At 35.3% G+C, this 12,913-nt stretch overlaps 1 protein-coding gene and 1 long non-coding RNA gene across 2 annotated transcripts in view; one reads left to right on the top strand and one right to left on the bottom strand.

The window, feature by feature from the left end:
* Nucleotides 1-1,303: 1,303 nt before the first annotated feature.
* LOC114135464 (uncharacterized) lies at nucleotides 1,304-2,001 on the top strand. Its single transcript, XR_003593596.1, has 2 exons — nucleotides 1,304-1,488; nucleotides 1,578-2,001. It is a non-coding gene; the product is annotated as an uncharacterized LOC114135464 (long non-coding RNA).
* A 3,313-nt stretch (nucleotides 2,002-5,314) lies between these two features.
* The window catches only part of foxj3 (forkhead box J3), a 108,531-nt gene continuing 100,932 nt past the window's right edge, over nucleotides 5,315-12,913 (bottom strand). Inside the window, exons 11-12 of the mRNA XM_028002840.1 lie at nucleotides 12,397-12,498; nucleotides 5,315-11,092 (exon numbers count right to left, since the gene is read on the bottom strand). Of these exons, the coding sequence (XP_027858641.1) occupies nucleotides 10,980-11,092; nucleotides 12,397-12,498 (215 nt within the window). The 3' untranslated portion in view covers nucleotides 5,315-10,979. The remainder of the gene's footprint in view (nucleotides 11,093-12,396; nucleotides 12,499-12,913) is intronic.

Here is a 12,913-nt window from a genome sequence, read left to right as displayed (position 1 = left end):
GAGCTGATAAAATAATAATAAAAGCTATAATATACTTTATTTTCAAAAATGCAATAAAAGTGAACATTATTTTTCCCCTCCAGCTTCATGATTGTTTCTCTGCATTTGAAACTAATTTTAATCTCCTCCGTGTTGCTTATGGACATTTCTCTGTTTCTTTCTTCATTTAGTTTTTTCCTGCTTGTCACATGAAAACCTCTTCCATCAGATCGAGATCAGCAGACTTTGGAAGATATTTCTGTGATTTACTTGCATGGTTGCAGAGTTTGTCCTTTGCAGAGTGTTATGAAATGTTTTTATTTACTAACGGTTCACCAGAAGGTATTTATTTCCTCCCAGAATGCAGCTGCTGGTTTTTCCATCCACTTATCGCTCTGAAATATGTACTTCATTTAATTTTTGCTGCTGGTTTTATCTAGAGTCAGATCCGGCTGCGGATGAGAAATATAACAGAATATCTTTCATCTGTTCAGTGGATAAAGATTCTCACTCGATCTGCCTCACTAATTTATGAGGCAGCTAAAGCAAAAATCAACACTTTAAGGTAAATTTATTATTTGTTTGCATTGCTCCATAATTCCTTTAAGACTTTAGCTTTTGTTTTAATCCTTTAAAGTGTTTTTAGATTTTGTTTTTGTCCTTTTACCTTACAATTACAAGTTACTATTAAAAAAAACCTTTAGAACCAATAAATATTTCAACAGAACCTCAAAAAACATTAAAATTAAGGAACAGATGAAGAACAAAGTCACTGACGTCTATCTGATTGGAAAAGTTAACAAAGCCATTTTAAAAGGACGGTGTTTAGTATTTTCCAAAATATGTTTGACTTTGCAGTTTACCGCCTTCAAATTGGGTCTCTGTCTCTTTAAGAAGCTCCTGCTCTTTCTGAAACGCCATCAGGAAGTCATCACAACAATGTTCCTCCATTAAGCTTTCAGCATCATCTTTAGGAGCTTTTCACTGAGAACTAGTTTGTATTAAAAGCTCAAAGATGTGCAGTTCCACTAGGTGTTTGCTAATTGCTGCTGCTAGTCTGGAGGAGCTCAGTCACCATTTTTATTTTTCATATTTTTTGTAGTTCAAGTTCAAAGATGCTGAAACTACAAGTGGATATGTAGTTAATTCAAATCAATAATCATATCTCTCCTGACAGACACATGATCAATACCAATAGATAAAATAGTTAGAAGGTTTGATAAGGTCACTGAACTCTAATCCAGAACCGCACAGCATTCTGGGAGATGTAGGCAAGAGGAAAGACTTTAGCTGCTTAATCAGCTAAGCGAAGATGGTGGAATCAACTAACTCACTCACTCACTCCCTCTTTCGTTACCTAGCAACGCACTCACTCTTTGGTCACCTAGCAACAATCTGTTGGGTAACTGGCGCAGCAGAAGTTTAAGGTTTCATCGCTGTGCCTCATAACTGCTTAACAAACAACAACAAAAACAAGGCTGTGGAGTGAAAACTGGATAAAACAGAAAGGTTTGGTTGAATTTCGGATATTTAAAACAACAAAAAGATTAATAATTATCAATATCGACTGATATGAAACCCTTTGTCGTGTTTTTCAGCCATATTGTCGAGCCCTGTTGAATTGACTCATGCAGTCCCACCCGGCATGGAGGAAGGTAAAACACACATCCAGCACACAGGGATACAACAAGCATGACTTTTTAAAAGCACACTGTTCCTGGTGGAAAAACCCTCTAATGGGGATAATTTAAAGCAATTTTCCAAAGAAGAGTTGGGTCAGCATTCCTCCACAGTGATGCGAAAGGCTCATTACGAGTTATCGCAATGGCGGAACAACCAGTTATTTAGGGAGCAATTAGTTCTTCCTCATAGAGCCAAGATGAACTGAAGCTGGTGGAGAGGCTGCAGTCAAAATGAGAACGATCCGCAGATCAACTAAAGGTTGTCTGAGCTCTGCGTGGAAATATAAAGAATGACTCAAGACTTTTGCACATGACTGAGTACAGAGAATTTAATAAATCACTGCCGACTCGTTACCTTTACATTAGTTCAAGTAAAAGCTCATTTTTCCTGACTAAACGTCTTAGTCGTCATTGTAGCTTTTCCCATATAATAATAATTTTTTGCGTCACATTGCAGCTTTTATATTTAAAAACACGCATGTTGTGTTTGTGGCCACTAGAGGCCGCTGTGCGACCACAAACTGTCAGCTGCAGCACTGAAATGAGAAGCAAACCACTGAATTATTGTTCCTCCTGCAAAGGATTTAACATTTTCTGCTCTTAATGATTATGAGAGGACTGTTGCTACACATATTTTATATTTTGACCTGATGTAGTTGTGGTTTTTGGTGACAGGTTGTCCAGACATCACCTTTCTAACAGGTGAGAAAAGGAGGAAGTTACATAAAGCGTCTGGTTCTGAATTTTCAAGGTCTATATTTAGAAGTGAATTAACTTTCTGGAGGAGTATGTCCAATTTAAGTGATTTTTTTATGTGGTAGATTAAAGTCAGAATTATGACAAAAGAACCTGAATTATAAGAAAAATAACAGATTATCTGATTAAAGACAGAATTCCAATAAAAAAATAGATTTCAGAAATTAAAGGCGGAGTTCTGAGAGAAAATCTAGATTGCAAGAAAATTGTTAAATTCTAAGAAAAAACTCCTCTGAGAATAAAGGCAGAATACTGAGGAGAAAAAATATGAATAGTAAGAAAAAATATACATTTTCTGATTACCGGTAGTCAAAATTCCAAGAAAAAATAAATAACTTCTGAGATTAAAGTCAGAAGTCTGAGGAAATTTGTTTGAATACTTCTGAGTTTTATGCAGAATTCTGAGAGGAAAAAACTATATATATATATATATATATATATATATATATATATATATATATTTATTGAGAATAATGAGAAATTACACACACATATATATATATACACACACAAGTCAGGATTATGTCTCTTTTTCTAGTCGCCTTCTGAATCTCATCTGAGCTTTACAGAAGACTTTCTTCTTCTTGAGACTTTATTAATGAACTTTATAAAACCTAGTAAGGCTGTTGGAGCTGCTGATGCTGTAAGTCGGGTTTTGCCGCCTCATGTTCAGTAAAAGCAGATGGATGCAGGTCGCTGCCGTTTTGTGTTCCTCGTCATGTAAACTCGTCTCCTGAGTGCAGATGCTGTCAGAGTGATTGATCTGCTGCTGAAGAACTCGACATGTAAAATGAAACGTCTGGCTGCTCACGCAGAGCGACACTTTGCACTTTATCTGGTTTCACGACGCACTCGACGTTCCTGAAAAACATTTCAAGACTTTATAATCACATCACTGAGCTGCAATTAAATCATTTCAACATTTTTTTAATTATTAATTTTGTTTGTATTAATTATGTCTGCAGTCAGGCTGAGATAATTATTGCCAACAAATGCACAGAATATTTTTTTTTTTTTAAGAAATGATGACAAGGATGTTTTTCTGCATAACCTACATAAAAGAAAAAGCATGAAACAATTTCCATAATAAAAGGTTTGGAAAGTGGAAATTTTGCAAATTAATAACCGTAAGTATTAAAATGTGTTTGAATTATATATAATGAGGGATTTGTGTCGTGGCAAAATGTCATTTTCATTTTTATCTAAGTGCTTTATGTGATTAGGAACATTGTAGATATATAGAAAAACGAGGAGCAAATTTCTGCCAAAAAACTCAGAAATTTTTAGATTAATCTCAAATTTTCTTGAAAAAACTTGAGTTTCTGAGTTTGAAAAGTAAAAAAAAAAGAGGAAAATGCTAGAAAAATATCCAAAATTTAGATTTTTTTTCCTCTAAAATTTTCTAGAAATAATTTCTGAATCTGAAAAGCTGAAAATTTGCTAGAACTAATTCAGAAATTTTCTTGAAAAAAAATTGGAAATGTATTGATTTGAAAAGTTTAAAAATTGCTAGGAAACTCAAAAACCTTTAGATTAAGTTTAGAAAGCTTCCCATTTTTTTGAGTTTAAGTAATAAACATTTGAAATTTCTGAGATGCATCTAAAATTTTTGACTTTTCAAACTCAGAAATTTCCAAGTTTTTTCTAGAAATTTCTTTAAGTAAATTTCAAAATTTCTTTTTTTTCTTGAAAACCTTTGATTTCTGGTACTCAGAAATGTCCTTGTTTTATTAAGAAAATTTCAGATTATTTTTCAGAAATGTGCTCTCTTTTTCTACCTATGGCGGCCCCAAGACATAGTCAGATACATGCACGCTAGCGCCCCCTGCAGTCAGAGAATATGATGGAGCTGCTGTAACAGAAGACAGAAAACTAACAACGTCTTATGATCCTCCAAGCTTCCCAGTTTTTTTTTGTTGTGAGTTTACGCGACAGACCGACACCAGGTTATCTGTAAAGGAGAAAGAGAGAATTCACGTTTAATAAAAATTCATCCCCGATGTCCGACTTCCTACCAGGAGCTTAAAACAAGGTCAGTTTCCAGAATAAATGCTGCGTTTTAAATTATGCGCAGCTCAAAATCACCTGAAGCAGCATCAGCCTGTTGACTCACCGCCTGCCTGTTGTGCAACAGCAGAGACGATTCTTCCTTATTTTATAAATATATTAGTTTTTTTAAAGAGATATTTCTGAATGCAGTCGAAAAGGTTTCACTTTTATTAAGTGATTATGTATCATTATAGAAAATAAATAAATGCACCTAAAGTATGAAATTATTTTAAAATTTGAATTGTACAATGGAAAATACTGTCAACTTCCACATGTTTACATTTGCACCGTTATCAATAATCTGCTTTTATATTTTATTCACATTATTTATTATATAAAACTTATACATGTTTATATTTGTAAGGATGTTTTACATTTCATACTTTTTAAAAAATCTTTTCAGTGGCATTCTTGCGAAAAGGACAAACATTGAAGAGTTTGTCCACTTTCTCCTTTAATTTGCGTCAAGGAGTTTTGGTTTGTTCATCTGTTAAAGTCTTTATTCTGCAGTAAACACCAGGGCATAGTTAGCAGAATATCAAAACATTCAATATTCTAATTTTATAAGAAATGTTACTGCAGGCTGTTGATTGATCTAAGTCAGAATCATGAAATTGAGCTAAAATATTAAAATTAATCAGTATGTAATAACCTTCTGAACTAAAAGAAACCACCTTCCTAGTGAGTATTAAAATAATTACAATTAAAATTCACTTTTATTGGATGTAAAACTAAAAATCTACACCTCGGATTATGGATATATTCTCCATTCAGCCACTTTTAAATGTTCAATGCATTTGAATACCTGGAAGAAAAAAAACAAGCTCAAATATCACATTATTCCACAGTGGAGTTACCATATTTTATTTCTTTAAGTGCCATTCATGCATATTGGGGGAAGGGGAGGATGGGTCGGGTCGGGCGTTGGTATCGACAATTTTCTAATAACACTTGAGTTATTTTACAGCACTAAACAAATACAAAGAGTAGCTGTGTCACCTCATCGGACAACAAAAGTAATAAACCGTGCAGTAAACAAACAAACAGGGAGACAAAAAAAAAAACAAAAGGAAAAGAAATGACAAAGACGAAATAAAAACAAAAACTACAAAATAAAAACACAAACCAAATATATACTTTCAACACTGAAAACACTGAATGTAGAACCATAAGTACAGGTAAAAGGTAGTGTCACACAAAAAGCCAACGCGTTTTCATCACATATATACAATATAGATATATACATACTGTCACCCTCTGATAGGACAATAACAAAATATTCTTTTCCCGCCTCTCTCTTATGAATCCCCCCCCCAGGAGAAAACAGGGGATGATTGAAAAGACACATTCTGTACAAGCACAACAACACACCAGCACTGAATAAAACAGGCCCCAATCAGCAGTAGATGTTGGCAGTTCTCTCCAATGTTGTAACAAGGTTTATTATTTTTTTATTGTTTTTTTCTCCCCAATAATAATAATAATAACAATAATAATAATAATAATCTCTCTGGCAGGTACATGTCCAGCTGTATTTAAAAAAACAAAACAGGAAGATGAAAAGTAAAAACTTCCACAAGAACGCACACAAACGGACAAAATGTAAAAACTGGGATCCAGTCGTTTCTTCACCTTTTCCCTTTTTTTGTTTTTTCTTTCCCCTTTCATCCAATCGTCTCCCGTCAGCGGGTGAGTTCGTGCAAAAGTCCGTTTCCTCAGTCTTCGCCCGGAAGAGCTGAAAGGCGTCGCCGTGACCCCGTGCCGACCTCCCAGAAGATTCGCGACTCGGTTCCGAGAAATTAGTTTGATAGAAACACAAAACATGAGCGAGAGAGGAGCAGAGGCGAACACACGAGACTGGCAGGTTAAAAACAGAGAGAATGCGTTAAGAAATGGCAGTTTTATAAGCTTAAATCAGAGAACTTTGATTTTCTTCTGCACAGTGCAGCTTCTGGGTGTTCAAGATCTACGATCCACAGTATAAACCAGGCAAAAAAAAGAAAAATCTACATAATTTGGTTCTGTAATGTTCAACTGAACTAAAACAATAAAATAAACTGTTCGATCTCAAAGTGCCTCATTTTCTCAACATATTGTGATATTTTAAAAATGAGAAAAATCAATGATTGTCATTTTAATACGAAGTCAAACAGCACAGCAACAGCAGGAGGCAAAACCCCGTTAAATAAAATAAAACAAACTAGTTCAGGTTAACGTGATCTGATGTTTGGTTAGAATAAAGACTGGAAACAAACCGAGGGTAAAAATATTGTGCTTAAGCTCCAGACATTAAAACAATTTAATGGATTTAAAAGCTAAATAAATTTAGGTTTAGTGACAAATTAATTTACTGAGAGGAAACCAGGAGACGCACCGATCAACCAGCCAGAGATCGATACCGATCGACTTTATCAAAATATTAAATATTCGGTTTGTACCTGCACTTTTTAGATTAATATTAATCATAAACAAATTCATGCATAAATCAGGGTTCGTACATTTTACCAAACTAAAAATTCACTTTTCAAATGTTTTAAAATTTTCCTGGACATAAAATACAAATAAACTAAAAAAGGTTCAATCCTCTGCTATGTGATATAATTTATTACTGCTGTTAATTAAGTTTTGTGGTAGCATTTGATATTCTGCAGCTAAAATATTGCAAAATGTTAAAATAAATTATGAAATTTTAACTGATCTAAAAATAAGAAAAGTTGGATCTGATTTAAATTCAGACTGTGAGGAAAAAAATTGTTTTTATTAGGTATCTGGTTTCAGCTGTAAATAATGCTTTCCAAATTTAGGTTTTCAGCTAAACGTTAGATTGGACTTTATTACAAAACTACGCAGTTTGAATATCAAGAACTTTTAAGGACTTTAGATACAAACCAAACTAACTCTCATAAATGCAAATGATCGATTTATTTTCTGTAGGATTCAAACACAGGAACCCGCAGGCAGGTCTGTCACAATAAATCAATTAATCGCATAATCAATTAAAAAAAAAATCAATAACTTGTATTTGCATGATTTGTTCTTTCTCACACTGGACGATAAAAGTCTTCAGTCTGGTGTTTTGGTCTCAGCTGAAGCTTTTTATGAAGCACAGTTTTGTTTAGACTAAACTAAACTTTTGTTTTGTTTAATTTATAAATCATTTAATTTGTTGTTTTGTTTATTTATAATCAATTACAAATTTATTGATGGAATTTGACTTAATGTCGTGTTTTGATTGTTGATTCTATGTTGCTTTGTGTTTCTGTGTTTGTAATGATGTAAAGCACTTTGAAATGCCTTGCTGCTGAAAATGTGCTATATAAATACAATTTGACTTGATTTACAATGTTTTCCATTTCCAGTGTAAAATATTTATTAGAATTTAAAGTTTATTGATCTTTGAAAATCTGTTATTTCATTATTATTATTATGACATTATACTAATTGAAAATGGTCTCAAAACAATATTATCGTTTATTACAATAACTTCTGGGACAATTTATCGTCCAGTAAAATTTTTAATTGTGACAACCTGCAGGTAATGTTTTCTACTCTATGTGCTCTAGTTCTTTAACATGATTAAAATCAGAATCTGTCAGGAAAAGTCTGCTCAGTGCAGGTTGAGGTAAACGTTTGCATGTGCTATTTATTAAAATCCGATATGAAAATAATCCCCTTCACTTTGTAAAATTTGATTTATCACCAAACATGAACCAGGTTTGTTTTATTTATTTATTCTCAGTCCTTTAAACCGAGAATAAACCTAATCAGATTAAATCTTGCAGGTTTATTTAGAGTAGGGGCGCACCGATTGCAGTTTTTAGGCCGATCGTAGATTGCCGATCTTTAAAAAGCCTGAACTGCCGATACCGATTTATTTTGTATGAAATGTTGCTGAATAGAGGAAGAAAGTGGAAGAGTTGGTTGGTAAGTACTGTGGAATCGGCTCTGATAAATTGGTGCACCTCTAATCTGGACAACAGTTTTCAGTCTTTATGCTAAACCGATTTGTTAATTTCTCAACTCCCAGATTAAAAAGCCTGAATATAATCCCAGAAACATCATGCTACTCCTTCAAACAGAGACACAGTGTTGCAGCTGGAGAGCACCAGAACGGTAAAACCCGATGCAGTGCAGGAAAGCGGCCAATCAGAGCGGCCGCTGCAGGACGGCAGCGAGTCGCGGGATAAAACGGGATCGGCTTTGCATCTGGAAGCCAAGTAAACAAAAGGTACTCATGTGCAAAGGGCTCATCCTCCTCTAACCATAGTGTCTCTTTAGGCCAGCAGCGGTCTGACCGCGGAGCCGGTTCTGGAGAACCTTCGGGTCGCTCCACTGCTCTGTGCTTGAGAAAACCTCCTGGGTCTGCCTGCGTGAGCCGCCTGCGCCTCCTTCACCGTGTGCTTCATGCTCACACAGAGCCGAGGTGAGTGCAGCCAACAATCGGAGCCCTAAAATTACAATATATAAAAAAACAACAACAACAACAAACTCCCACAAACGCCTCATCTGTTCCACCGACATGTGAATTTTATCCTGTCCTGATCACATCAGACTCTGCAGGGAGCATCAAAATGTCTCTAATGTTCACAAACAGATACTTTACTATTGATCATTTGGGCTGATTATTTCAATAATCAATTGTTCTATTGAACAAATCTGAAAAAAAAATGGCCATATTCTGCAGATCTTTGACCTAAGCATAAAAAGATGCAAATAAAGAATGCAATTCCTTTTTTAAATTAGAATATATTAAATTTTTATTGCTTAAAAAGCAATAATAGCATCATTAACGAATCATTTGTATCAAAGGATGAATCTGAAGTTTAATATTTTTAATGAGAGCATGTGAAAAGCTCAGCCCTTTCCCTCAACATCTGCTGACTATTTCTGGATGAACCGCTTAATAATTGGTGCTTAATCTGAGTTTTTACATAATTTGAACCAGATTAAGCTAAATCTACCACTTATGGAGACTATATTTACAGAAAATAATATTTTTTTATCTTAAATGCAAAATGTGTGTATTTTTAACACAGTTTTGGCTTAATTACTGCTTTGCCGTCTGTATACTCGAGTTAATGATCAATCGATTACTAACAATCGATTACTAAATTAGTTAATTATTTCAATAATTGAGTCATGATTAATCAGGTAGTGCCCTATTGATCATTAAATAAAATCTCACTGAAGTATGTTTTCCCTGAATGAAACGTTAGTTTAATCATTTTTTCTCTCTTTATGTTTTCTTGCAGATGTTGGTCTAGTATTAATATATTTATTATTTGGGATCTGAGGTGAAGTTTCAGACGTTTCTGTGGCTGAATAACAGATTTTAATGGAGGTTCAGACTGATCTTTATTATTAATCTACTTATGTATTAAATTTCTTAATCTGTGACCTGAGTCCATATTTCCTACCACAAACAAGTAGAAATGGTATGACAGTAAAAAAATTCTTGAATCTTCATCCAAATAAAACCTAACTCAGACGAATCATAATTCTTACAGATTATCTAATGGTTTTTGAGTGGTAGCATCTTATTTAGTGAACAATAGAGACTAAAACAGTTTGAGTTTTGTTGAATTTCTAAAGGTGCTACAGTTTCTCTTACGAATCTAAACAACTCTAAACTTCACAAGATGCAGATTCAATTTAAAGATCTGTTTTCACACTCCTGGTTTTATCTTCTCGATATCAAAATTCATTCATCTTTAAGTGTTTAAGAGCGAACGATGAGAGTCTCTGTTCTCCCATGACACACAGAGAGCCGGACACAGCACCCTGTGGGATCCCTCTCCGGCTCAACTCCTGGTTTTAAAACAAATAAAATAAAATCAAACCAGTGGGGATAAAAACAAACAAAACAAAACAAAACAAAACACCCTGTTCAGATTTTAAACATTTGTAAACCTGTTTTCCCCAGAAGCGACCAACGAGCACCATCACGTTACTCACAGAGACAGACGGCCTGTGTTTTCTTAAAAAAAATAAAAACAAAGAAACATGAATGAAATGTGTTTATGAAGTAAAATATCATAAACACAAAAAAATAAACAGAGGGGAGAGAAAGTTGGAGAGAGAGAACTTCATCTTAGAGGCAGCTGAGGCCTATGTCGACACGAGAAGAATTACAAGCTGAACACGTCGCTCAAATCACATGACAGTTAAGGAGCAGAGGGGTCAGGGGGCGGGTGGGGGGGTGTGGCAGGAAGAGGATGTTCTGGGTAAGAGGAGGGGGCTGGCTGAGGAGGTTCACTGTTACTGAGCTCCACTCGTCTCCAGACGAGAACAGGTCTGACTAAACATGATTGTCTTCAAAGTAACATTTTCTGGTTATGGTTCGCCGTGTGGACAATTGTCAGGACTCTGAAGTCTGTGGGGTTTTTCACCGTGTCAAACGTTCCTCTGCATCACACAACCTGCGGCCTCGTCGGCTCAGCCTGGCCTCCTCCGGGTTTCGCCCCCCCTCCTCCTCCATCGGCTTGGACTTGCTTTAACGGGGAAGTGGAGCGTCTAGACGATGGAGTCCCAGTCGAAATCGTCCTGGATGTCGTCGGCTTGCATGCGATGCATCTGGAAGGTCCTGGAAGGTATCATGTGCTGCTGGTTCATCTGTGCATGGTGTCCTGAAGGAAACAAGCATCAAACATGGCAGATTGTTGTTGTTTCACTTTAAGAAGCCAAAGTTTTTGAGTTATTTTGAAGTTTTTGAACGACAGTTCTCCAGGGTTTTGATATTTTCTTTGGACTATTTGACTGTTCTTCACTCATTTTCAATAGAGGGATTATCAGTGGACGTCACTCTACTGCGCATGTTGCCTTCAGAACAGGCAAGAATACATTATTATAATTTAAACTATTTACAATTAGGCTTATAAAGTTATTTACAACTAGCAACCAGTGCAGATCACCTCTTTGTCTGGTGAAACTCCCGTATGCAGCCTTGAGGTGTCTGCAGTTGTCAAAGGTTTTATTTTTATCCTCTCTGTACTTCACACTGCAGCCGGTTCAATCTGCTGCATTTTTAATTTCTGAGTTTATCACCTGCCTTGATGGATGCAGCTACATCTTCACTTCTCTCTAATTGTGACCAAACTAGGAAGAAATTATTTTATTTGTCCTCTAGTTCAGTTGAATAGATTCCTCATCGGTTAATGTGTGACGTATTTGCGTGATGACATGTTGCACATGCTCTGCATTTTGCTTAAGAAAATGTCCAAGATGGCGTCGCAGCAGAAGCAGCATGTTTAGATCTTTAATCACAATAAAAGGAGAAATTCATCCAACATCCTCAAACGGTTGACCACACAGCATGGAACTGATTTGTACAAATGTAAAGTGTTGATATGTTGCTTAGCAACATGTGGTGACTCTGGAGGGGGGCGGAGCTTTGAGCGCAGCATCTCCAAGGAAACGTTAAACTACTTATTGTATTAATGTTATGAATAATCTCCATCTCATTAATATTTGCAGTCATATTAAATAAATTAGAATATATTTTCCGATGAGGCTAATTTATTATGTTAAAAGCATAAAAACTGTTGATGTTAAAAATGTTTATTTGACAGAGGGATTCTTATTGCTTAAGTTAGTTTTAATTTAGTTTGAATCAAATATAACATGGTGCATATCTTGAATTAAAGAGTCTATTTCCTAACTCAATGAGAATTGATAAGGAATAAAATCTACAATCTGATTAATCGACTCAGCCTTAGAGTGGAGGTTCAGCTCTCTCAATTTTATCAGTAAACATTTTGTGTTTGCAGATCTTTTTGAAATTATGAATGGTTTTGGTTTGTGAAAAACCCTAAATCCAAACGCCACATTGAGGTCTGACATTATTAAAAAGTGGAAAAGGTTTAAGCGGTATGAAGAGGGAATGATTTCTCAGAGCAGCGTATCTGGGGTATTTATGGGGTGAAAACGCTACCTGTCATTGTGGGTCCCGTGTTGCTCATGGGGGGCATGTGGGGGTATCCGGGGGGACCCATCATGGGGGGCATACTCTGTCTTGTGTCCATGTAGAGGTTTCCTGATGATTAAATTAAAAACAATCAGAAGCATTCTCTGATATTCAGCAATACTGAATCTATAACATCGTATATTAACAAAACAAAACAATGTCAACATAAAACAGTACGTATAGTTCACTGTTCACTTTAGGCTCTGTCATTTTCTCCTACTACTCTCCATTTTAACATCATTTGGTGGTATTAATGTGCTGTTTATTTTTCTTTTTCTTTAAAAAGTAGAACCGGATCAGTGATTCTACATGTAGTCTCTTTCTTTCTTACTACCAATATAAATGCGACCCATTTGTCCTGTAAAGTGCCTTGCGATGACGTTTGTGATTATTTCACGTTATTTAATTCATCTACACAACCCATTCTTAGCACAGACACTCCAAATAAATCACTTTTTAAAACATAAACAACTTTAAGTTTCTG

The sequence above is a fragment of the Xiphophorus couchianus genome, chromosome 20 (assembly GCF_001444195.1).
Source record: "Xiphophorus couchianus chromosome 20, X_couchianus-1.0, whole genome shotgun sequence".
NCBI lineage: Eukaryota > Metazoa > Chordata > Actinopteri > Cyprinodontiformes > Poeciliidae > Xiphophorus > Xiphophorus couchianus.
This window is presented reverse-complemented; position numbering and strand designations above follow the sequence as displayed.